Below are 27,003 nucleotides of genomic sequence, written 5' to 3'. Positions count from 1 at the left end.
AGAGAGAGAGAGAGAGAGAGAGAGAGAGAGAGAGAGAGAGAGAGAGAGAGAGGTATACCATCAAAATCTATGAACTGAATGCTAATAATTATTGCTAATATTGTCATGATTCAAATATAGATTATGTACACTTGAATGATTTGTTTATATCCTGTTCTTTGGCAAGTGACTCTTTGAATTATATTTGTTTTGTGCTATGGAATTACGCACAAACAGCTCAAAATTATAGCATTATTTCTGTTGGGCCTCAATTCAAATTTGGCATGGGAGGATGACAATTGATGTAGTCATAACATCTGCCAGTAGATGGGTGACTGTAACTTGTTGTCTAAAACAGTTTTCCCATCTTGGCCAAGCCAGATAGCATGTTGATGTAAGTTTGGAATTGTTCTGAACACAGGCTGTACACAGTAGATTTTTTTTGTTTTGTTTTGTTTCTTGACTTGACAAGACAAGGTTTGTTGTAGCTTTGGGGCCTGTCCTGAAACTAGCTCTTTAGTTCTTGTAGACCCAGCAGGTCTCAAACTCACAGAAATTCGCCTGCCTCTGCTTCTTGAATGCTGGGATTAAAGGCATGCGCCACCACCACCTGGCCTTGTTTTTGTTTTTTTGAGACAGGGTTTCTCTGTGTAGCCCTGGCTGTCCTGGAACTCACTCTGTAGACTGGACTGACTTCAAACTCACTGAGATCCGCCTTCTTCTGTCTCATGAGTACTGGGATCAAAACCATGTGCCATCAGCTCCTGGCACACACAGTAGGTTTGCTAAAGCTGTGTTTGTGCTTAGATTCGGGTTTAGCTTAAATAGCACCAATAACAGAGTGATGCTGATATTCCCCTCACCAGGTAAACGTCGGGAAGATGGATTCGCCCATTGAGAAGTGGAATCTGATCATTGGCAACCTGGCTTTAAAGCAGGTATGTGGCACATTTATTTATAGATCTTGGGGGTGAAATTCACTGTTTGTTTCACGATACATGAAAGCAGTAACGACTGTCCTCCCGTCGTCTCTTCCCTCCCTTGCCATCCTCTTTCCTGAAACTGTTGGTTAGGATGGTGGCCAGAGGTCGCCAGGAATTTCTTTCCTGAAACTGTTGGTTAGGATGGTGGCCAGAGGTCGCCAGGAATTTCTTTCCTGAAACTGTTGGTTAGGATGGTGGCCTGAGGTCGCCAGGAATTTCTTTCCTGAAACTGTTGGTTAGGATGGTTGCCGGAGGTCGCCAGGAATTTGCCGATCCTAGTTGCCAAAATTCAATGCCTCTTTGGCTTCCTCCTCCAAGGATACGTGATAAATGGGGGACTTGGGCAGAGCCATCATGATACCACAGGCGATCACCGGCGAGGTGGTGGTTGTTGGGAGTGGTTGCCACAGACAGAAGGAAGAGAAGATGGCGGCTGGGGTTGGGTTTGGGGAAGGGCCATTTTCTCCCTGAGCTCCACTAGCATCGCTTGTGGAGGAGAAGAACGTGGAGGTGCTGGTTAAGGACAGATTGGAGGGCCTGGAGATGGCTCAGCAGTTAAGTGCTCGTGTCGTTCTTCCAGAGGACTGGAGTGTGGGTCCCGGCCCCCACATCAGGTGGCTCATAGCCATCTGTTAGGTCAGCTCCAGGGGTTCTCTCAGCATCTGTGAGTTTGAGGTCAGTCTGGTCTACAGAGTGAGTTCCAGGGCCACATTGTGAAACTGTCTCAACAATAAGAACACAAACAAAAACAGTGTGGTCCTGAGGGCCACATGTGTTGACGCAGCGCAGGTCAAGGCAGTTTGAAAGCCCACTGTCTTAAGTGGTCTGAAGTGGAGTTTACGCCCTGGCAATGCTGCAGCAGGCACGGGCAGCCCGTGTATGGCGGTTCTGTTGAACTCGTCCACATTGGGTTTCATGGTCTGAGTTGATGAAGCCGACTGACCAGGTCTCTTCCTCAAGAGGGCACCGGATATTAAAACTGAAATCCAGTAGCCTCTTTAAAATGAAGGCGGTCAGTTGCCATACACAGCACTTCTTCGGACTATTTTGTATGCCGTGATTGACTAATGAAAATTTAACGTTTTAAAAATTACCCACCTGGATCTTACAAAAACCGCCTGTAGGTCCAGGCCACAGTGGTTGGATTCTTAGCAGCTGTGGCAGCGATCGTTCTGGGCTGGATTCCAGAAGGGAAGTATTACCTCAGCCATTCCATACTTCTGTGCTCCAGCAGCGTGGCCACCGCCTTCATAGCATCTCTTCTGCAGGGTGAGTGCAGCTCCAAGTGTCTGCTTTTGTCTTTTAATAAAAGGATCGACCTCCCAGGATACTGACTTTTTCTTTTAAATTCTATTTCCTTTACATCCTGTGTGCAGCCTCTTCGCACCATACTCCTCTCCCGTCCCCAATCCCCTCCTTTTATATCTCCATCCAGGAAAGGGCAGGTCTCCTATGGATATCAACAATACATGGCATCAGGTTGCGGTAGGGACTAAGTACCTCCCCAGGTATTAAGGCTGGGCAAGGCGACCCAGTATGAGAAGTAGGGTCCCAAAAGCCAGTAAAAGAGTTGGAGACAGCCCCTGTCCCTTAAGAGGCCCAAGCTACACAGCTGTAACATATAAGCAGATGGCCTAGGTCAGTCCCATGCAGGCTTCCCCGTGGTCTGCTCAGTCTCTACGACCCCCTCTGAGCCCAGGTTAGCTGATTGTGTGAGCCTTCCCATGGAGTCCTTGACCCGTCTGGTTCCTACGCTTCTTCCTCCTCCTCTGCAGGCTTCCCAAACTCGGCCTGATGTTTGGCTGTGGGTCTCTACGTCCGCCTCCAGGATGGCAACTTTTAAACAATATTTGTTCATGATGAAAGTGACAGAAAATATCCACATAAGCTTTAAATAATCTTAGTTCAGATGTATTTTTATGTTACTACTTATTTATATTTATTTGGTTTTTCAAGACAGGATTTCTTTGTGTAGCCCTGGCTCTGTAGACCAGGCTGGTCTCAAACTCACTGAGATCCACCTGTCTCAGCCTCCTGAGTGCTGGGATTAAAGCCGTGTGCCACCACCGCCCTATTTATTTAATTATTTATAAACACTGTAGAAAGCGGGCTTTTTGAGGTTGTTCCCTTTGCCACAGATGCCCTGGCTCAGTCTTCAGTCAGACAGTCCAGTGTTCCCGTTTTCCCTAAGAGTTAAGAAAGGCCTTCCTGGAAACCACACAGGGGACTTTCCGGCCTGTCGCAAGAATTCCAGAAATTTGGTTTCAAAAGCAATCCCTCATCTAAATTCTTGGTGGAGAGTACTCCCAGAGGACCTGAGTTCAGTTCCCAGGAGCCCCCTGAGGCAGCTCACAATTACCTGTGACTACAGCCCAGGGTGAAGGGTGAACCTAACACCAGTGCCCGAGGGGGCAGCTGTTCTCACCCCTGTGTGTCCTCTCTCACCCGCGCACCAGTATAACCTAAGAAAAATCAACCCAACAAAAAACCCCAAAGTTTAAGTTTCTGTGACAATATAAATATAACCTTGTGCTGATGCTTAATGTAGCATATTTTTGACTATATGTTAAAAAAAAAAAAGAAGTTAAAAAACTTAGCTGAGCTGAGTGCTAATGGTGCACACCTTTGAATCCAGCACTCAGGAAGCAGAGGCAGGCAGACTTCTGTGAGTTTGAGGCCAGCCTGGTCTACATAATGAATTCCAGGACAACCAGGGCCATACAGGGAAATTCTGCCTCAATAGTCCCCCCCCCCAATAAAAAAATAACCTTAGAACTTGCAGGATTATCTTCTTTATATTTATTGATATGAGCACTATACTAGGCACCTATTTCTATGCTGGATTTCTATGCTGTAGAATGTCGTCACTGAAGTTCAGTTGGTCTCTCTGTGTAGCCCTGGAACACTCTATGTAGACCAGGATGGCTTCAAACTCACAGAGGTCCCCGCCTTTGCCTCCCAAATGCTGTTTGTGATCAAAGGCATGAACCATCACGTCCAGATAACTCTCACTGTTGGCTTGCTTGACTTATTTATTTAGTTTTGGTTTTTTTAAGACAGGGTTTCTCTGTGTAGCCCTGGATGCCCTAGAACACACTCTGTAGACCAGGCTGGCCTTGAACTCAGGGATCCGCCTGCCTCTGCCTCTTGAGTGCTGGTAGTAAAGGTGTGAGCCACCACTGCCTGGCCACAACCCTTCTTTATTCTTTTCAATATTTAGTTATTTTTATTTTATGTGTATGAATGTCCTGCCTTCATGTATGTGCGTGCAGCACGAGCCTGTGCTCTCGGAGGCTGCAGGAAGGAGTACACGCTACCATGTGGAGCAAGAACAGCCAGTCTGCAAAGAGCATCATTTTTTAGACCTATTTTGCCATTTTCCCTTTTTTTCTTAATGTTTTTGGTTTTTCTTTTATTTGATATATATGAGTGTATATTCTGTTTGCATGTATGTCTGGGTACTGGAGTGTCAGATGAGTGTTGAATTGAGCCCAGGTCCCCTCTGGGAACAAGTAAGCGCTCTTAACCCCTGCACACGCCATCTCCCAAGGGTCACTTTGGTATGTGGTTCCTGCTCTAAACTCCGGGGTTCAACACTTCACTGTAGACACTGTACATGGGTGTGTGTTTTGTTGCTGTGCATATAAGTAGGATTCCTCCCTCTAGTGTTTTCATCCTTCACGGGTTAAAATAAAAATCTGCTGTTATATATATATATGTATTACATTTAAAGCATATGCCTCATTAAATTCAGAATTTTAGTTTTTGCTGTAATTTTACAGTAAATGCCACACTGAGCCGATGATGTCTTCTGGGATCCCTTGCAGTTTGCTGAAGGTTTTGCCAAAGGGGATTTTGTTTGCTCTGTCAGTTTATTTGAGCATTCTAGCCGGAACCGGTGTGCTGTTTCTCTGTGCGGGGTATTTCAGTGTTTGGAGGATGGATTTCCTGAGTCAGCCTCAAGAGTAACAGGCGTTCTTTCTTCTAGGAATAATAATGGTCGGAGTTATCGTTGGCTCAAAGAAGACAGGCATAAACCCTGACAACGTGGCCACACCCATCGCTGCTAGTTTTGGCGACCTGATAACTCTCGCCATATTAGCGTGGATCAGTCAGTGTTTGTACTCCTGCCTGGGTAAGTTGACTTGAAGCTAAACGTGGAATTATTTGGTCATTAGAAAGTGATGTTAGAACTAGTGATGAAGTTGACTAGAACACTGTAGCTTGTGTATTTATTGTGTGCTGTGGCTCTCGTGTGCTTTCTTCTCTTACTGAGTTCAGAACTCTTAAGAAAATGTTTATCCTCTGTAAATTCTTCTCTTTTCTGCCCCACTTCCGCCCTTCCTTCTTGAGGCAGCTAATTCCTGTGCCCCCAGGATATCCTCAGATTGGCTCACCTTCAACTCCTCATCCTCTGTCTGCCTCCTAATTCCACCTCCCAAGTATTTGGTTACAGGTGTGTGCTATATAACACCTAGGTATTCTTTGGAATTTCAGACAGGAAGCTGGAGGGTCATAGAAGTTATATATGCCCCCAGCTTTACACATGACTACTATTGTAGTTTAATACAATCCTGTCGTACTCCATGGGTTCTGTGCTTTCTTCTCATTGGATAGCCAGTTAGGAATCACACTACACTGTTAAGTGTTTTGAATGTGAGAATACAGTTATCATGTTTTTTGTGTGTGTGTTTGTATTTCCTTCCTTCCTTCCTTCCTTCCTTCCTTCCTTCCTTCCTTCCTTCCTTCCTTCCTTCCTTCCTTCCTTCCTTCCTATTTACCAATGAGTTATTTTCCCCACATCAAAACCCCATGCTAACAAATAGCTTCCAGACAATTAGAGACAAAACAAAACGCCACATCTGAAAATTAGCTGACTACTAGTGAAGTTCGAGTCATCGTGTGCGTGTTCCTGATGAGTCATGACGGGAAATGTGCAGAGTCCAGTGAGCTGTCCTAGCGGGAATAATGTGTTCTGGGCCCACAGCCAGTGGGAGTGAGCCTCATCTGTGGGCATGGGTTAAAGGCAGAATGTTAGTTGTGTTTTCATTTACATGTCAAGTTTGTGTGTGTGTTGTGTGTGTGCGCGCACGTGTGCGTGCACATATCAGATTTCCACTTTAACGAAAGCATAACTTTACAAGGCCATCACAAGGCAAATATTTATTCACAGATTGCTATGGGTTTTATTCAGCTTTACGGTACGATTCTGAAGTTTGGAGAAAAACTTCAGATGTACTTTTGAACCAAATAGGCTCTAACCCATCCAATGCAGTAGCTCCGTCTGCCTCCTGCAGCGGCATGAAAGGCCTCGTGTAGTACGGGACACTGCCTTGACTCTAGTTTGATAGGTGACACAGACCGTATGTGCTCAGATACATCCTTCCTCACTTGAAGACAGAGATGCATCGCCTGAACCAGTGCATGAGACAGTAGATGGGCTGGTGCTATAAGCTATCACTGAGCTCTCATTGGCTGTGGCTCTGTCTGTGGGGGTGCTTGGTTCCCTCTCCTCTCACAGGAAGTGCAGAAAAGAGGGGTTGTTATTAAAGAAATGGCCCTACGTCTTGTCTAATTTTTGTTGCTGGGATAATACATTGATTCCTCTTTTTCCTTCTCTGAATTATCATGCAATTTAGACCCAGACGCTAGAGTCGAGGAGTAAATGTTAGCTTCTATCTGGTCTCAGAGAATGTGGTGTTTCTTTCTCTCACCCATTAAGCTCACCACCCAAGCCACAGACAGCCTTCTGAGCAGCTTGTCCTCCTTACCCTGAGGGCAGGCGTGGGAATGTGCACTCATCATCCCAGCAGGGAAGCCGAGGGAGGAGTACTGAGGATCTGGGGCCTGGATGTGAGACCCTGTCTCAAGACTGTCATCAATAGGAGGCCAGTAAGAACCCGAGCAGGGCTCCTGGTGCGGTGCATGCCTGTAGTCCCAGCACCCACGTGGCAGCTGTAACGTGACACATGACGGCACAACTGCCTGTGATTCAGTCACGGGTGATCTGATGGCCTCGACTGGGCTCCCTGTGTCCCAGGGATGCACCTGGTGTGCACACATACTCGCAGATAAAGCCCTGTACAGATAGAACAACACCGGCTATGATCCTCGTGTGCTGTCCTCCAAAGCTTGCAATATTGTGAGTGTTCCGTGGTGCCGGGTTAAGGCTGGGTCTGGGGGGGGGGGCTCTGTGTATCTGAGACTGGCCCTCCAGCTCATCCTGCCTCCACTCCCTGAGTATTGGGATTATAGGCGTGAACCTGCAATCCGACATTACCTGGTTTTTGTTTGTTTGTCTTGTTGTTCTGTGGAGCTGAGGGTTGACCCCGAGACCTTGCACTGTGCCGCACTGGTACTGGGGTGAGGAGTAAGAAGAAACGCAGTCCTCATAACCGTAGAACACAGTATTATTAAGTATTGTTTAGGCTATTCCAGGCCTTCGTTTGTCCTCTGAAAGTTGGCTTTGCAGTGCTTCAGACCCTTCTCATTTCATCTGTGTAATTGATGCCCCCAGGGGATTTTCTTTTTAAAGGGGCTACCGGTTCATTCTGCAGTTAATTTAACAGCTTACAGGTGTTCTGAAATGTCATCGTGTTTCTGTAGCCAAAGTGTCTGCATCCTGAGCACTAGGGGGCCTCAGAAGACCGGCAGTTAGGCACCTGGCCTTTTCCTTCTGAATACAGAGATTAGAAGCAGGCACGTTTTAGTTCTAAGATCCCGTTCATCTTGTAATCCCTGTACTACCCTGGAAACACGAAGCAGCGTTTAGAGAAGACAGGAGGATCTTTTTGGTAGCTGTAAGCTTTGGCTAGAGAGGCCAAACTCCGTGGCTCCAAGAATCCGACACAGGGAAAGTTCCACGGGGTCAGTCCATGAAGAGGACACATCAGTGGTAAATATGTACGTATCCAACGTCAGAGCTCCCAAATGTAGGAGAGTTATTAATGGGTTGGACAATACACACAGTGGGGATTTCAGCACCTCACTTTGACAATGGGTAGCTCATCTGGACGGAAGTGCAGTAAAGAAATGCCGGACTTGAAGTGGACACTTGTTCACACCAGCCTGACAGTCTACAAAATGGTCCCCTCAACAGTCACGTGGTGTGCATTCTTCTCCTGCACATAGGTCATTTCCTCGAATAGACCCCATATTAAGCCATGTAACACATCCTAACAAGTTTAGGAATCGTGTCATGTTTATCGACGCCGTGATGGAGTAAAACTAGAAAGCAGTGAAGAGGAAAAGTGGAAAATCTGTAAATGTATAGAAGTTCAGTGGGACACCTCAAACTAGCCGTGGCTCAAAGAACTCAAATGGAAACATCTTAAGCCAGGTGAGAATGGAGAAACCATGTTCCAAAACCTATGGGATACTGCACAGGTAGTTCTAAGAAACCTCAGGGATGCCACACACGCAACTCTAAGGAGGACGCTCCCAGCTCATAGCTGTAACCACCTGTGTTATAGAAGACGCACACATCCTAAGGCTACACGGCAGGAAACTGGGGAAAGAACACGCTAAACCCAAGCTCTGCAGGAGAGAAGTAAGGACGAGCATCGTTAAACCAAGCAGAAAAGCTATGGGACAAACCAGCAGGATGAAGGGTTGGTTTTTCTTAAATGAAAAAGACTGACAGCCGTCTTAGTTTTGACTAAGAAGAGAAAAGACTCTAAGTAAGACCAGAAAGGAAAGCATAGACATTGTAGTCGGTACCCCAGAATGGAAAGGATCCCGGGGGCTGTTAGGAAGAATTACACGCCTAAAGCCTGGCCTCTGGGGAGTGGATACACTTCTATAAGCATCCACCCATGAAGTTGAGTCAGGAAGAAATAGAAGTCTTGGCGAGACAAGTAGACTGGAGTAGTAACTAAAAAGAAAACAGGTTTGTATGAGTGTGAAGCCAGCCTGGGCTAAAGTAGACCTTATCTCAACAACCCAAATACACACACAAATAAATGCTGAAAAAAATCAACCCCAGAAAGCAAATGCTTCCAGGAAGCATCCCGGCAGAACACATCCAACCCTGTTTCATGAGGTCGGCGTCTCAGCCTGATAGCAAAGCCGGAGACCTGGAGGAAATTATTGGCCAGGAACTCTGCTGGACAGAGCTGATGCCGCCTCAGAAAACCAAGAGCACACAGTGAAAAGTACGTGAGAGAAACACGGCCTCTGTGGTGAGGCAGGGCAAGGGCGCCCACTCTCAGTTCTGTTCACACCACACTAGAGGGACTAACGAGCAATAGAAACAAAAGGATCAATGGAGTCCAAGGAAGGGTTAGATATCCCTGTCTGTAGAGGACACGGTCCTATGTATGCTTCAGAAAAACGGGGATTCCACCAAAAGGGTTTTAAAACTTCTAGAAAGGTTTCAGGATGTGGATCAACAGTGCAGAGCTCAGTTGCGCTTCTTTATATCAGTAAAGATTTATGTGAGCTAGAGATGTGTCTGTAATCCAAACATTGGGAAAGCTGAGGCAAGAGGACCTTGGGTTCAAATCCAGCCTGGGCCACATGCAAGCTCTAGGCCAACCGTGGTCATTATGAGACCCTGTCAGTCAATCTGCCTGCTTATCCATCCATCCTTCTTACATACATACATGCATACATACATGCATGCACGTGCTTATCTGAATTGCTATAGCACTTTATTGAGGTGGCCTTTATGACTTTGTGTTTGGTCAGTGATTACAGCTTTCTGTAGAAATACAATACTCCTCTGCCCCACTTTTTAAAGCCTGTTTAGTTCACTGCAGGACATCAGTGGATTGGGCAATAATTAGAGTACCTGTGACTGTTGTACCTTTCTGTTTGAAATACAGAATTCTTGACGATACCGTGGCTTTTTATTTACTTATGTTTTGTAGTACTCTTGGTGCTATATACGTAATAGATATTGGATAAATACTGTCTTACAAAGTGCATTATTCCTTTTGAAAATGATGTAGCTAATACGATTAGAATTTATTCAAGTGGCCCTCTAATGACTTTGGCATGGTGACTGCCTGAGAATACGATTGACTGTAGCAAAAGCATCCTCCACACGAGGACTTGGGATTAGTGAAATAGTGTAGGGTATCTTGGCTCAGTACAGAGTTCTGGGGATTAGTAACACTTCAGGAAAGTAAGAACGGAAAGACGGGGCAAGAAAGATCAGACAGAAAGAGAAGGCCGACTATGGTTGTGAGCTCTGGTTTATGTGGTTGTGATGCGCTTTTGTGTGGTTTGCCCGTTAGAGAAGCTTCAACCTCAGGAGTCCGTAAGAGAGCTAAGGGAAGTTGTACATGTTATATAAATATTTATTTAAAAACTGTCATCTTTTACATTTGACAGTTTTATTGTTATGTGTTTCGCCTGTATGCATAGAAAAACTTTGAGGGATTGGAAGTTTGGAGGGTCTGGTCTCAGAGGGTCCCAACAAGGGGATGGGAGGATCTTCCCTGGTTGGTGATCTGGAAGAGAGGCTGTCTTTCCTCAGGTTGCAGCTACATAAAGAGTAAACACACAGCAATGGAATTGATCACCTAACTCTAAACAAAACAAAATATGACCTTAAAAAATTATACATCTGGGAACCCCCAATGATAAGTCGTTGAAACTTGAGGTGAAATTTGACATCGATTTGAATAGGAGGACTAAGGACCCGTGTATGACATGCCTATGGAGACTGGCTGGAAGAGGGAATCGATCCCCTAGATCTGGAGTTCCAGATGGTTGTGAGCCACCATGTGGGTGCTGGGAATTAAACCTCAGTCCTCTGGAAGAGCAGCCAGTGCTCTTAAACCCTGAGCCATTTCTCTAGCCCTTTTATTTTCCTTTTTAAAGAAGTGTGTGTGTGTCTATGTGTATGTGTGTGTGTGTCTATGTGTGCCACAGTGCTCATGTGGAGCTTTCTCTCCTTCCAGTTGGCTCAGGATCCAGTTTATGTGTCAGGCTTGGCTGCAAGCCCTTTGCTCTGAACCTTCTTGCCAGCCTGCTTTCTTTGGTGGTGTCCTTTTGTGGCCTAGGCTGGCCTTGAACTTGTGATTATATGTGCACTACTACACCAAGCAAATCACCTTATTTATACATTTAGTTTGTTAGACTCGTAAAAATTACTTTAGGTACTTGAAGAAAATGATGAGAAAAGTGCCCTAATGTAAGATGTTGCAGAGACTGTCATGCCGTCAAACATTCCGAGCTTGGCTGGCTGCTGAGCACCAGGGGGCACAGGGCTGTTCCGTGTCCAGGTCTGTTTTCCGTATGCAGCGCTGGACTGTGGCTTAGCTTGAGATCCGTGAGCCTGCTTCAAGGTTATGCTGGGGAAGTGTAGAGCAGATCTCCTTGCAAGGCCATTGTCGTCCTCCTCAGATGGCCCTTTCTCCGCTCTCTGCTTGTGGCTCTCAGGGTTCAAGGGGCCTCTCCTCTGCTGTTGGGTTCTTCACGGTCCTGTGTCTGCAGGCTTTGTTAGGGTTTTGCCTTAGTGGCCCACATTCACGGAGTTCACCCTGCACACGCATGCTCGGCATTCACTTCCCAAGCTTCTCCCTGCTCTGTCCTGTGGACTTGTGTCTCCCCAGCCTCACTCTCTGGGCCTTTAGGAAGAAAGCCGAGGCAACTTGTCTCTGATCTTGTAGCATCTTTTGTCTGGTGTTGGGAGATAGTTCACACACAAGCACACACACACACGCACGCACGCACGCACACACACACACACACACCCCTTTCAGTCATTTCTGAAAACTCATTTAAAATTTTGTTTAGAAATGGCGTGAATCGTGCCTGTGAAATGCTAGGCAGCCAAGCCTGCCGTCAGTAAAGAGGCAGAAAATAGAGGCCGGATGAACAGTTGTGACCCAGACGTGTGCCACAGAGAAGCACAGCAAGGCCTGGGCAGCTATCAAGTTGGCAACTGATGTTGGTTGTCCATCCTGGTGTCCTTGCTCTTCTGTGTAGGCTGTGTTGTTATCTCATAATGAATGCTTGGGACATTAATGTTGTTATTTAGGTTATATGAGCTGATAGTTTAAAAGAGCATCTGTGTAGCACAGGCTGACCTTAAATGTGTGGTCCCCATCTCCGGCCTCCTGATTGCTGGCTTAGGGGAAATGGGCCACCATTCTTGGCATTGGGTTTTATTTACTGTTCTAAATCTTGGGTATATATAAAATGTTAGACACTTAGTATGTTTAATAATAAACCTGATAACAATGCTTCTTTTGTTATTTAGATTTTCTGTTGGAAAGAGGAAGGGCTGAAATGTCTTCTTTTCTTTATTCTAGAGACATATTATTACATTTCTCCTTTAGTTTGTGCCTTTTTCTTGGCTCTGACACCTATCTGGGTTATAATAGCTGCCAAACACCCAGCTACCAGGACTGTGCTCCACTCTGGCTGGGAGCCCGTCATAACAGCCATGGTCATAAGCAGGTGAGTGTTGGCGGTGGGGGGCGGGAGCGTGACCGTGGGTTAGCAGTGAGGCATCGCTCAGAGGAATCCCAGCAGGGTTGCAGAATGGAGTATCCGTGGCCCAGAATATCATTTCTGCTGATGTGGAAAGATGTTCAGTCTGCACTGGATAAGAAAGTCATCTGGGAAAGAGTAGGAACATCCTGTAAAATGTGGTGAACTAAGAATGGTGCGCGAGCTTTGGATTTGGATAATGCAGAGATCAGAATTGAGCACAGGAGACCCTTGCGAGGAGGTGGAGGGTGACTGCAGTGCCTCTGCTCGCGACACCAGCTTTCCCGAGCGTGGGAGGACAGCGCGCGTCTCTAAGAATTAGAAACCAGCTTTGTGGAGGTGATTGATGGCAGCCTCGCGGGTTGGATGTATCAGGAAGGGCTCCCCGTGGGCTGGCATTTGTGGAAGCTGTGAGATTTACATCTCATCTACCGCAGAAGTCAGATTTAAGCCTGAAAATGAGAACTAGCATCTCTGCATGCCACTCAGCAGCGAAGAAGTTACGGCGGGAACTGAACTGATCCCTAGGGCACAGAGGGTCTGGGCACGGGGCTAAGAACCACCATGAGAGGGTGCCAGGACTTTCAGTCATCCAATACAGCGTGCGGATCATTTTGCTGTAGGGAGATTGCAATCCCTGGAAGATTTAGGCAGCAGGTGCCTGTGGGTGACGGGACTGGCTGTGTCTTATGAACCACAGGCTGAAGGTGAACAGTTAATAAAGGCTTGAACAAGCCTCCACGTTCCACTGAGATACTGAACGCGTGTGGTTTGCCACTTGTTCTATTAAAACCCCATCTCATTTCCCAGACTTCTCAAGCTCAGCTCTTTCCATCGCTATAGCTCTCTGGTTATACAATTGTAATCCACCTAGTTTTAGAAACGCCCCTCCAATGCCTGCTTGCCTTAAAGATGGAAAACGCTGTTTACGAACTAGCTCTTAAATCGCAAGAGGAGTAGATGACTTGATGAAAAATAGTATGATCCAGCACCTAGGGGGCGGAGACAGTGGGTTTCTAGGGGTTTGAGGCTAGCCTGGTCTACTCACAAGCTCCAGGCTTTGTCTCCAACAAAACCAAACCAAAGATACTCTGTGAAGAACAGGAAGGGACCATTCATCCCATTGTTTTAAGCCTTAAAGTAGTTGACAACACCTTACAGGGCTTTCTTGTAGGTTAGTGAAGTTAACAAACTGTAACCTGGGAATTGTGACACATGCCTATTATCCCAGCACTTGGGAGGCTGAGACAGGAGGATTGCTATAAGTTCAGGGGCATCTGGACTACATAGCAAGACCCTGTTCCCCAGAGGGGGTGGGGGCAAGATATGTAAAACAAACAAACAGAAACTAATGCACTGACATTTTACCTGTTGGTTATGGTATTTATTATTGCTTCAGTGTGTAGACTGAGTGTGTGCTGTATGTGCCCAGGTGTGCATCTGTGGAGGTCAGAAGTCAACACCAGGTTCAGGGAGTCTTCATCTGTCACACCCTATATTTGCTGTCTATCTTAGTTTTGAGACAGGCACTCACTGAACCTGGCAATCACTGATTGGCTGGTTGGCATGGCTAGTGAGCCCGGGATCCTTCTGTGTCTGCCTCCCACTGCAGAGGTTTTATATAGGCTTTAAACTCAAGACTTTGTGCTTAAATAGCTAGTTCCTCGCCGCTGAGCGCCTTTCCTGCCTTCATGGCCATGTTTTATTTCCAGTTTTTTACTGATAACATTGATTTCTACTTTGAATATTCTTCTTTTTGCCTGATTTTTATATTGCATTAACATTGTACTGTACAAGGTGGGAGTGTCTGGATGTCAGAGCAGCTTGAGACTCTTTTCCATTTCTCTTCCCTGATACGTGGTTTTCTTTCTTTCAGCATTGGGGGCCTTATTCTGGACACAACTGTCTCCGACCCGAACTTGGTTGGGATTGTCGTTTACACGCCAGTTATCAACGGTAAGCCCAGAAGGTACTGCCTTACAATGACGTCACCCTCAGGAACCCACATGTCTTCCTATTCCATCCATTCCTTCCTTCAAACTCAGATGTACCTCAGAGTGGAAACGTCTTCCCTGGTCTCAGTACATAGAACCCTGTTTGGAAAAGAGCTGTTTCTCAGTTGTGTTTGTTACGTGTCGGTTAGACAGGCGCTCCTGACGTGTAAGGCCAGTGTGACAGAATGCAGAATTCCGGTTCTGAGTTGCCCTTCCCTCTTTGGCTGAACTGCTGGCATTATATTTGCTTTTGTTGGTTATCTTAGAAGAAGCAAAATTAGCCAGATTTGGCTCTTGGCTAAGTTCAGTCCACTCACTAAGAGCTGCCTGAAAACCTGGACTCATCATTTTCTTGCCTTCACAATGGAAATTATAATCCTTATATTAAATATGTATAATACATATATTAAAGAATCTTGTTAAAATAGTATGATTTTGTATGAAGCACACTTAATAAGACAATTTAATTCACCTCTTCTGGTGAGCATGAAGTTGAGCTTTAGTATAGACTAGATCGACATAAAGTAATTCTACTTGGCATAATTAACTTCTTATTTCTGGGCATGGTGGCATACTCTTTTAATCCCTTGGGAGGCAGAGGCAGGTGGATATCTGTGAGTTCAGGGCCAGTTTGGTCTACAAAGTCAGTTCCAGGACAGCCAGGGCTGTTACAGAGAAACCCTGTCTCTAAATGCCCCCCCCCCACACACAAAGAATTGACTTTCTATATTTACATAAAAATTTATATAATGACATGTTCTGCAGAAGTCTAATTTTAGATCTAAAATTTCTACTGAACATTGTAATTTTTGTCTACCTTTAGAATGTCAAAGACTTCCCATACAGATCTCTCTCCCAGCTGTCTGGTGCCACCATTTCCTTCCTGGCATCCATTGTTAAAACCATGGAACTGTCTGATTCTACCTGGTTCTCCTCTTTGACTTGAATATCACCAAACTGTCCACTGGCCCCTCGTAGGACCCCTTCGTTCACTTGTGTATACAGCGGTCTGTCCACGTAGGCTGAGGTTGTCGCACCGAGGCCATCCATCCGGATAAGGGAATACCTTTCCTGGGTTACTGTCTACCCAGTGCAGCTGCCACAGAGATGCTAGCATTAAACTTGCTGTTTGCAAGGAGAAAAAACAAGCCCACAATTGTCCCAACTAACACAAGCTGTGTTTTGGGGTGCACCCAGACCTGGCCAGTCAGCTGCCTCCCTAAGTTAGGACCCAGTTAGAACTTGTTGCTAGGTATTGGGGAGCTCAAAGGAAGGTATGGTGATGGGCTAGAAAGGCACAGGGCTGAGAGGGTTCACAGGAGGGAAGAAAGCTGGGTCTGCCCTGAGGATCTGCAGAGGGGATTGAGGACGAGAGGGAAGACGGGCCCTGCAGGAGGTCTGCTATAGGACTGGGTGCTGGTGGACATCCCCGACTGTGGACGGGTCCCCGCAGGGGATGTGAGGGAAGGATGTGAGCCAGGCCACGGTGGTTGGGAGAACCATGTGGCCTGACTGATTGGCAGCCAGAATGTTTCTCTATTTGTACAGAATTCAGTAAGCAGGGATACGTTCATATTGTTCTAAAACAGAGAACATGTCATTTTTGTCTTTGGACATGTGTTTCGTTTCCTCTTGGTCATCAGTTAATAAACTGTGACAGAACAGAGTCATCATTTCCAATCATTTTCCCTCAAGTTTTGACATCATTGATAAACAGAGTTATCATTTTTACTCATTAACCCCATAACCCAATTTTTAAGAATCTAGAGGTATATGACAAGTCATTCTCAGGCCGGTTGCTTCTGTGGCTACAAGGACATTTGACCAAACCATCTTCAAGCCATTCCGGGCACGCTGCCATGTCCCAAGCAGTTTATTATTAACTCTTAATGGTCAGAGTGCCCAAGAAATAGCCTCAGGCCAAAGCTGCTGCAGTTATAACCAACTTCTGGCATAATACAATGTTTATATTTTATATCTTTATAGAACACTTTTATTGTCTTTCTAAGTCATTCTTTGTCCATCAGTATAAGTCTCTGTGTCGGACAGAAGTAACTTCAGCTAATCTAACTTCCTTGCTGTGTAAGCCACGCGATTGCCTGGGTGTACAGTGGGGAGAGGCTTGTACCTAATCTGTGGCCAGTTCCTCCAGCCCACCAAATCTGGTTGACCTTTTCAAGTTCCCTTTGTTTTGGTTATCTCGTTCCTGAGTAAGTACAGGGACAGATGTTTAAAAAGTGTCTTACGGCCCTGTAAAGAGAACTCTGGCGTAAGGAAGACTTTCAAGTAGAAAAGGATAATTTCCCTAAAGCAGGGAGGGGTAGGAATAGTTTGCTCAGGACTGCCCTGGGAGAAGGCAGAAATGATTCAGAAGAAAATTTCCGCCAGTCCAACATTCCTAAGTGGTACCAATATTGAAAGTCTCTCAAGAATGCCAGAGGGGGAGATGGAGCCCACGGGTGGCACGGCGGCCATGTGGCTCAGCTGTGCTGGCTCTATGACGTCCGCCATCCCCATCACATACGGCTGTGCCTACTGGACATGAGACAGAGGATTGGAACTGAAGGACGGGAAGGGGAGTGAAGATCACCCCCCTGATTCCCAGACTGGCGTGGTCAGCTGCCTTCCAGGGAGAGGGGGCTTCAGTGGGGCCAGGAAGGAAGGCTGTAGAAGAAGGGTGCTTTGCCTTTTTATCCCTACATTTGGTCAGTAGTTTTCCTGAGTAGCTCTCCATAAAATTACTTCTGGTTGGTCCTTCACTCATTCAGTTAATCCTGCAATTTATGTAAATCTTTTTTTAAAAAAAGATTTGTTATGTATACAGTGTTTTACCTGCATGTTTGCCTGCATACCAGAAGAGGCTACCAGATCAGATGGTGTGAGCCACCATGTGGTTGCTGGGAACTGAACTCAGGACCACTGGAAGAGCAGCCAGTGTTAAGGGCTGAGCCATCTCTCCAGCCCTATCCTGTGATTATTTGCTATCAAAAATAATCTTGGCTGGTGAGGTGGCTCAGTGGAGGTAAGGCACTCGCCACCAAGACTGAGTACAATCCCCCAGGATCCACACGGTGGAAGGAGAGAACCACCTCCTATAAGTGGTCCTCTGACTCTTTCAGGCATGTCATAGCATGTACCTGTCACACACAGACAGACAAGGTAACTAATAAGATATAATCATCATAATCATCTTCCTCACAAACCAGATTGTGCCCATCACTCCAAGAACAGAGTTCTCTTTCTGTTTCCTGGAGAATGAAGCATCAGTTACTTAGCCCAACACACTGGCCACTGGGCCTGGTCTACCCAACACTCTGCCTCTCGGGGTTACCCCAGCTCCCCGCCCACAATGAATGAAGGTCCCCCTTGTTGAGTGGCTTGTGATCTCTCTCCAGGTGCCCCACTTTCACACTGTGCTCTGGTTCTCCTTCGCGCATCTACAGTGCACTGACCATTCCTCCAGACCCGCCCCCCTCCAGACCCGCCCCCCCCCAGACCCGCCCGCATCCAGATGCAATCGCAGCGGCACACCTGCAAGGCGAGGGCCAGAGTTGTTCATCCCCTTTGTGTGCCCCCCCACGCCTTTAGCGATTGCGTGGCACCCCATGTTTATTCTGAATGATGAGTTCTGTTTCCTCCAACTCTGAGTCATGGCCACAGTGTCGAGATCTGGCGATGGGTGAGCGAATAAATGTATGAGTTAAGGGGTGAATTTTCATTTTGCTGTAAACTACACGCCACTGAATCAGAGGAAATTATCATGTTAAGTAACACAGCCTAGATCATAAAACAAATCCGTAGACGGTAGAGGGAACTTATATTTAAGGAGGCAAAAGGAGAAAAATGGTTCCTTCCATTTATATAAAAGTTTTAGCAATAGTAGCAACACTCATTTCTGTCCTTAATAACTCTCTTGTTTATAACTAGAGAAATGGCTTAGTATTAATTTCTCAGCTCTTCTGTGTGTTCTGCTCCCCGAACTCTTTATGTAGGACTCTCTAGGCAAAGCATCTTTAGATGTTAAGTGAGAGAGGTGAGGATTCAAGAGCGAATTATTTGCAGGCAGGAGAAAGAGCTGAGGGCCTGTGGCATGGCTCAGTGGGGAAAGGTACTTGCCACCAAGCCCGACAGCTTGAGTTCAATAAATCCTTTCCACATAGCCTTGGAAAGACAGGCTGGCCATGCTGTGCTAGGGCAAGGGAGAAAGACTCCCTGAGGAGAGTCTGGTGGAGACAGGGCTAAGGGGTCCAGAGGGAGACGAAGGAGAAGGGACTTATAGCTGACAGCCTCACTCGTCCCGAGCCGAGTAGGTTTCCCCCAGGACAGTGTTTCTCAACCTTTTCATGCTGTGGTGCATAAAGAAGAAAGCCATAATGCTGGGCAGATGCCCTGGTGTGAAGGAGCCACTTGTGGCCATTCTAAGGATTTAGCGGGTTGTCGCAATGGTACTAACTCATTTCTACATGCTGGGTGGGACGTTCTCACTGCGACAGTGTTCTTTAAGCTGGTTTGGTTTTTTTCATTATCACTTTCTGAAGGAGCCATTTAAAATAATCTCCCCTAAAAATGGCTATATAAATAAACATTACATGTATCTTTTTATATCCATTATATATTGCATAGTATAAAGTTATACATATTTACCACATGGTTATATTACATATACGTATAGAGGATATTTATACTTTATACATTAAGAGAATACAGTATTTCTCCCCTGCACTTGAACCTATTTCTGCCCTCATTAGAACATCATGAGCTAGTGTGGAAAATACAGAGAGGGACTTGGCCAGTTATTGGCCAGCTTCTGCATAGTGTACTCGAAAGAATCAGTAAATAAAGGGGGTGGGGAGTAGGAGTTAAACGTGCCTGCCCTCATCCATATGAAAGGGGCTTTGCCTGCCCTTGAAACAGATGAAAACGGAGGGCGTGTGTCGCCATCCCTGTGCGTTTCTAGAAACTGAGGATGATCGCCTCTGAGCGCTGATGGGGGAGCCCTGGAGGGTGATCATGTGGACCCATGTGGAAGGTGCCAGATCACTGACCAGGCTAGGATTAGGAGCATAGTTTGCTTTTTAAGGAAATGAACTTTTGTATTGGGTTCCTTTAAAAATGTGCAAAAATAATCTTGATAGGATCTGAAATACAGCCTATGATGTGAGTGTGAAACGTTTACCAGAAACAGCAAGAGCTGTGGAGGAGACCCTAGGCGAGCTGCTCAGCATCCCATCTTAGCATCAGGTGCTTTACCGTTCACGGTAAAGCCTCACTACTCAGTGTGTTGACAGCCTGGTTCTCCTGATGTTTTTAATTTATACAGGACTATCTTTAGATGCTTTCTGCTAGCTTTAATAATGCAGTTAGTGTCTGTAGAACTTAAATAATTCAGGAGCTGTATTAATAACAAGATCTTAAAATCAACAGTGTCTAAAACAGTACCAAGGAAGCATTCTTTGACATCAAAGAAGCTATTCCAAGGTAATAACTTTGCCGGAATTAAAAACTATAATGGGCAACCCTGACAAGACGGTGAAGAGCTGCTACTTTCCTAGTCTCTTTCCTAGTAACATTGTATCCACTTCACCTGGAGAAGCAGCGCCAGTGCCTTTCTAAAGTGACTGAGGAAGATGACGTCATTGCCATCCCTATGGTAACACGGAAGTGATAACGGTGCTTCTGTAGATTTCTACCCAGGCATTCGTGGCTCTCAGAGAGAGCTACACGTGATCATTAATAGGTCAGTCTCAGGAAAATCACCGCGATGGTAATTGGCTGAGCCTAATAATAGTGTACGCTAATTTTAGTTTAAAGTCAAGCCATAGTTTTAGCTTTTAAAAATAACACAAATTCCTTTTTTTTCAGTCCAGTCACATTAACAACACATTAGCTTCTCTGCTGGAAAATGGCAAGTTCATGGTTTTTTGTTATTGTTTTTCTATTTATTTAGTTATTATTAAAATAAAATTAAATTCTTATTTCCACAATAAATTAGCTTTGTTACAATGTGTTGAATACCAAGATTTCACTAGATGTCAGACATAGTCTCTCAACCTGTATTTTAGTTTTTGAGACATCTTTTTTGTGTTGTTTGTTTGAGACAGTTTCTCTCTTTGTAGCCCAGGTTATCCCGGAACTTGCTCTGTATATCAGGCTGGCCTCAGACTCACAGAGATCCCCCTGCCTCTGCCTCCCGAGTGCTGGGATTAAAGGCTTGTGCCACCACAGCTCGGCGTGAATGTAATCTTATATATTCCCAGGTCCGCTGCTTAGCTGGAAGCTGCTAATATTAGCTTTCCCCACGCGCATTAACTCACCTGTTGCTGGTTCCTCCAAGTCATCTCCTCAGTTGTCCAGAAGAGAGTCCATGTTCCAGCAGCAGCCCCAGCTGTATCAGAAAGTAAGGAGCCCCGCAGTCAGAGTCACTGGGGTTCCAGTGGGCGCAGATCTTAGCAGCCCTGCTGTCCTGAGACACTGGGGTTCCAGTGGGTACAGATCTTAGCAGCCCTGCTGTCCTGAGACACTGGGATTCTCTGTGGGCGCAGATCTTAGCAGCCCCGCCGTCCTGAAACACTGGGATTCCTGTGGGAGCAGATCTTAGTTACTTCTGCCACTGTGACTAAGCACCATGACCAGGATAACTCATAAAAGAAAGCGTTTAACTTGGGACTTGCCTACAGTCTCAGAGGATGGGTCTGTGATCATTCAAACATTGATCCTTTTGTGGGGGGCCATTCCCCGTTCAAACCCCCATAGTGACAGTCCACAGCAGAGGACTTCATCAAAGCTGCTGGCCCTTAGCACCTGGTTTGGAAACCCTCTGGGTGTCGCGCACTGTGCCCCAGTGTCTGCGCTCTGTGCGCTATTACCCAGTCCGCGAGTTTCGGGCAAGGGAGCTGGAGGTTTAGAATACACAGACACACACAGCCAGAGAGACAGCGACATGGGTCATCCTTGAATTCCCCAAGAATTCTCTCTTTATTGTGTTCAGGGGCAGATTATATAGCGATAGCCACGCCCCAGCCAAACCCACCAGAAACCACTCTCCTGCCATCAGGAACTCCTGAAGGTCTCGTGCTCAGAGCAGCTGTAGGCACTCAGATCAGGGGAAAACAAGTTGTTTACAAGAAATTCAGGATCTGGGGTCTCACTGCTCCCAACATCTGGGAATGTTTTTTACTCCTTGTACCCAGAAGTCTCCCTCTCTAATACTCACATACTGCAGAATGACATTCCGGCCAAGGACTGACCTCCTGTATGGTGACAGGACCAGTGTGAACGGCAGCCTTAGCCGTGTGTAAGGAGAAGAAATGTAACAATGAGTTCAGCCGAGTGTTATCCCATCATGTCCCAGTGTAAGACTGTTGTGGTGGAGTCCCGATGAATTCATGTTGTCATCCCAGTTCCAGCACGGGAACTAGACAGACATTTCTTCAGAGAGGTTCACGTGGCCAGCAGCACCAGTCAGAGATACATTAAGCCACAGTGACCCAGGATGTCGCTCCAGAAAGAGTGGCTGTTGTCGGAGAGACGAAAGAAAATAGCTGTGAAGCTGTGGGAAGAGCCTTGTATTCTGTCGGTGTGAACGTGAAGTAGTTCACACTCCGGAAAACAGTGTGAAGGGTTCTCAAAGTGGTAACGTGACCAAACGCTACCACAGTCACACTTCTGGGGACATTTCCAAAGGGAGTGAAATCGATATGTCAGAGGCGTTCGCACTTCCCTGTTAATTGAAACACTCCTCACAATAGCTGAGGAATGGAAGCAATCTAAGCGTGTCCGTGTGTGAACGGATAAAGAAAATGCGTTAGAAACAAACAGTGCGACACTGTTGAGGGTCAGAGAACAGTCGGGTCACTTGTGATGAAGTAAATGAAATGAGATTATTGTGTTGAAGGAAACAAGCGAACTACAGAAAGACAGGGCCTGTGGGATGCCAGTCAGAAGAATCAGAGAGTTAATGTCCTAGAATCTGACCATAGTAGAATCGTGGTCCCTAGAAGCCCGGGAGAGCGGCAGTAGTGGGTGCGGAAGGCATCAAGTCCCGCTAGAGTGGGAAGCCCTGTGCGCTGTTGTACAGAGATGGCTGCACACAACATGTATTTCACAAAGCTAGGATAAGTCATCTTTAATGTTTCTGATTTTGTATTTGGTGTCAATATGATAAACATTTAAGATAAATACAGTTAAACGTTACAGCATGGATCACAACGTCACGTGGTAACCCCCTGGTGTCAGCAACCTTTACCATCTTATTATTGGTTGAAATGGGTCTGGTGTGTGCTTCCCAGGCTGATTTCGGCTCCAGTAGCCCTGCACCCCAGTCTCCAGACTGCAGCACTCGGTTCCAGCATACACATGTTTCAGTCCTTCCAAACTCAGACGTGCCCTGTAGCCTGTGTGTCCTGTAGCCTGCGTGTCCTGTAGCCTGCGTGTCCTGTAGCCTGCGTGTCCTGTAGCCTGCGTGTCCTATAGCCTGCGTTCTGTGTTTGTGGGCAGCTAGCTTGCTGGTGCTTTGGAAGGTGGCTCTGGTGGTGCTGAGCGTCACAGTGTTTTTAGGAATTTTCCCAGCTGCAGTGCTTCCCCTGGACATTGAGGCTTTCTCTTCAGTTTTCTTTAGCATTATGTGTGTCCAGTATATATTTTTCATATTTTAATTCATCTGCGTTTCATCTTTTGTTGTGTGACATACACGTTCCCCATGGATTTGTTAATGCGCCAACCACAGCTATTTTAGAATCACTGACAAAAGTCCCTGGATCTGGGCGTGGCGGCCTGTGCCTGTAGGCCCAGCATTTCGTGGCAGGCTCAAGGCCAGCCTGAACTGCCAGAGATCCTGCCTCCTCCCACAGCAAACAATAATTATTATCTCAACACCCAAAGCATCTCTGGGTCTGGTGTCGCTGACGTCCTAACGCCCACGATGTGCTGTTTTCTTTGTTGCCTTTTATTCCTAACTTGTAAAGTTTTATTAAATGTTTGATGCTGTATATAAAAGACCACTGGAAACAGGTAAAGATTATTTGTGTCCAGACATGAGCAGATCTTTGTTTGAGGTTAGGGCAGTGCTTACACTGTGTGTCCTCAGTATTCTTGTGTTGCTTTTCTTCATCAGCGGGCTCTTGGTGTGGCTGAGTGTGGATGGTGTGAAGTGGGCCTTGCCCTTCTCTCGTGGCAGCACGCTGCTGGTCCCCCTCCTGCTGGTGTAGGCTAGGGTTCTCTTCCCTCATCTCCTCCTTCGCTGTGCCTATGAAACACCTTTTGAAAACCTTTGAGGGTCACTAGCTCGCGAATCTGGAGCTTCTCTATGGCTGTGCTGGCCCACGTGCAGGGTGTTTTCTTTTCCTCACTGACTGAGTGAAGAAAGGATTTGAGGGTCCCGTCTCACCTCAACTCTACCGCCTCCGAGTCGCGGAGAGGCCGCTTCTAGGTTGAATGTGGGGCTTCCCCAAGTTACCTTAGTCAACTCCTCATTTGTTTTCTTTAGTGAGCTGAGAAAGTAGCAAGCCTGCCAATTTGAATAAATCCAGCTTATTTCTTCTCTCATTAAGGTGATAAACATGAATATTTTGCTACCTAGTTCTGTGAAGTGATTGCAAGAATGATTTTTATAAATTACCCATTCCGCTGTTCTTCCACCTCCGACAGCTAATCAGATTTGAAAATAATGAGGGTGATTTTTTTTATTATGATTTTTGGTTTATCTATCTGAAAAAGAAACCAACACCTCAGGAAAAGTTTTGTTTCATCGGCAAGAACATGACTGGAGAAGGCTTGCCATGGTGGGACTGATGAGGAGAAGGTCACCTGATTGTTTTTCCCAATGTCTCAGGTATCGGTGGCAATTTGGTGGCCATTCAGGCCAGCAGGATTTCTACCTACCTCCATTTACACAGCATCCCTGGAGAGCTGCCCGAAGAGCCCACAGGGTGTTCCTACCCATTTAGGACGTTCTTTGGCTCAGGTAAGTGTCGGGTGGGTTGTGTGGGCTTTTGTCAGGAACTGCTTCCGGCTGAGATCTGGGGGCAGCATTTGCTGAGTTGATGCTTTGTGAAATGTTGTGCTGAGCTAATCTCAGGAGACAGAGGCCTTCTGCCTCCCCAAGCCTGTGCGTGCGTGCGTGTGTGCGTGCATGCATGCATGCTTGCGTGTAGCTGGGGCCATTGCACGCTTTATTCCTGTCTCTGTTGGTTAAGAAAGAGGATCTGTACTCTTCTATTTTTGGTTGGGAGCCCAACCTTTAACAGCTGAGCCGTCTCTCCAGCACTCAGGAGGCAAAGACAGGCTGATCCCTGAGTTGAGGCCAGCCTGGTCTACAGAGCGAGTTCCAGGACAGCCAGAGATAGACAGAGAAACCCTGTCTCGAAAAAACAAAACAAAACAAAAAACAAAAAGGAAGGAAAGAAGGGAGGGAAGAAAGGAGAGAGAGAGAGAGAGAGAGAGAGAGAGAGAGAGAGAGAGAGAGAGAAGAACCATACGTACAAATACAAAGCACCTGTGACTTAGGACAGACAGATTGACTTTCCTTTCTGTGTTGTTGCTTTTTGACCCTTTAAAATGTGGGTATTTACTCTGAAACAGGACATTAGAAGGCAACCCAATGATGGGGAACAATACACAGTTTATATGAACAGATGTGACTGCCCGAAAGCTGCGGTCATTCTTTCATGTGTGTGGGTGCTGGCCTGCAAGTGTGTCTGTGCCCCACTGGTATGCCCGGTGCTCTCAAAGGCCGCAAAGGACATTGGGTCCTAGAGAGAGCCCCAACACCGGTCCTCTGGAAGAGCGGCTGTGCCCCTAACCACTGAGCATCTTGGGCTCGTTATCAGTGATGGGACAGTTAAAGACTGCCTGCCCTTAGCGTCCCGTTCTCCTTCTGTTTCTATGGTAGACACAAGCAAGGTTTGTTTGGTTTCTCTGTGTAGCCCTGGTTGTCCTAGAACTCACTCTGTAGTCCAGGCTGGCCCCAAACTCAGAGGTCTGCCTGCCTCTACCTTCCCAAGTGCTGGGATTAAAGGTATGCTCCACCATGCCTGGCTCAAAATAATTTTTTAAACAGCTGTTTTTTTATTTGATTTTATAATTGCATCTAATAGTAGAATTCCCAAGAATTATGTGACTTGTAAATGAGATTTATTCTTAGCAGTTGAATTGCTGTAATACTGTGAGCTATAGTAATGAGAACATAACTTTCAATGTGTTGTTTTGGCTTTCTGAAATAGGGTCTCACAGTCTGGCTGGGGCCGGGGTGTGGGGGGCTTGAACTCAAGGTGCGGGTGCCTCAGCACCGTGGGGTCACAGACACCCACGCTTGTCCTCTGACTTGGATTACCAGGCACAGTTTCTAGAGTCATTTTATTTTTCCACCAGCACTGGGGCTTGAACCTTGTGAGTGCTAGACCAGCAACCTGCTGAGCCGCACCCCAGCAGTGACCGTCAGTGCTATCTTTAATGCTGTCTGCATTCTCTTGTAGGTGTGAACAATAAGTCTGCCCAAGTTCTTCTGCTCCTGGTGGTTCCCGGCCACTTGATTTTCCTGTACACGATTCACCTGATGAAGAGCGGCCACACCTCTCTGACTGTCGTCTTCGTCGTTGTGTACCTCCTTGCTGCTGTGCTACAGGTGAGAGGGACAAACCTCCTCAGATCTTAGGCTTGGAGGCTGGGAACCTGTCGTGATGGACTTCTACAGCGCATGGCGTAGTTAGAATCTCAGAACTTCTACAGTGTAGTTAGAATCTCAGAACTTCTACAGTGTAGTTAGAATCTCAGAACTTCTACAGCGTAGTTAGAATCTCAGAACTTCTACAGTGTAGTTAGAATCTCAGAACTTCTACAGTGTAGTTAGAATCTCAGAACTTCTACAGTGTAGTTAGAATCTCAGAACTTCTACAGTGTAGTTAGAATCTCAGAACTTCTACAGCGCATGGCATAGTTAGAATCTCAGAACTTCTACAGCACACAGCGTAGTTAGAATCTCAGAACTTCTACAGTGTAGTTAGAATCTCAGAATGTCTACAGCATAGTTAGAATCTCAGAACTTCTACAGCGCACGGCGTAGGTAGAATCTCAAAACTTCTACAGCGCACAGTGTAGTTAGAATCTCAGAACTTCTACAGCACACAGCGTAGTTAGAATCTCAGAACTTCTACGGCGTAGTTAGGATGGCCTCAAACAGTGATCCGCTGACCTCTGCCTGTGCATATGGGGTCACGGTGGTGTTCACTATGTCTGTGTGTACAGGGTCATGTGATGTTCACTACATTATGTCTGTGCGTATGGGGTCACATAGTTTTCACTATGTCTGACACTTCATGGTCTTCATGGTTACCCGGCTTCCTTCAAACTTAAAAATTCTGTTTTGTTACCTATTTCCTTTTTAGATTTCTACTCCTCTTTCTGTGTTGTGTAGAAGACTTTATTTTAGAAATTTTCTTTTATGTAAACAAACCCCTTACTCATGCTCTTGTAAAACAACTCTGATGAAACACGTTAGTTCTCACAGAAACATTGACACACGCACACACACAAATACACACTTACACTCACAGTGCACTCACACGCTCTCGTGCAAACACACGCTCGCACACTCTTGCACATGCGCA

General features: G+C 46.2%; 1 protein-coding gene across 3 annotated transcripts in view; it reads left to right on the top strand.

Annotated features, from left to right (window-relative positions):
* Slc41a2 (solute carrier family 41 member 2) overlaps positions 1-27,003 on the top strand; it is a 70,371-nt gene that overhangs the window by 34,850 nt on the left and 8,518 nt on the right. For all 3 annotated transcript variants that reach the window (XM_050145591.1, XM_050145592.1, XM_050145593.1), the window contains exons 4-10: positions 846-917; positions 2,087-2,231; positions 4,951-5,097; positions 12,227-12,374; positions 14,284-14,363; positions 24,231-24,362; positions 25,873-26,021. In XM_050145591.1, the coding sequence (XP_050001548.1) occupies positions 846-917; positions 2,087-2,231; positions 4,951-5,097; positions 12,227-12,374; positions 14,284-14,363; positions 24,231-24,362; positions 25,873-26,021 (873 nt within the window). The remainder of the gene's footprint in view (positions 1-845; positions 918-2,086; positions 2,232-4,950; positions 5,098-12,226; positions 12,375-14,283; positions 14,364-24,230; positions 24,363-25,872; positions 26,022-27,003) is intronic.

Source organism: Alexandromys fortis, unplaced genomic scaffold (genome assembly GCF_014885135.2).
Source record: "Alexandromys fortis isolate MF-2015 unplaced genomic scaffold, M_Fortis_MF-2015_v1.1 scaffold_50, whole genome shotgun sequence".
NCBI classification, from domain to species: domain Eukaryota; kingdom Metazoa; phylum Chordata; class Mammalia; order Rodentia; family Cricetidae; genus Alexandromys; species Alexandromys fortis.
Note: the sequence above shows the minus strand (reverse complement) of the source record. Positions and strands in the feature narration are given on the sequence as shown.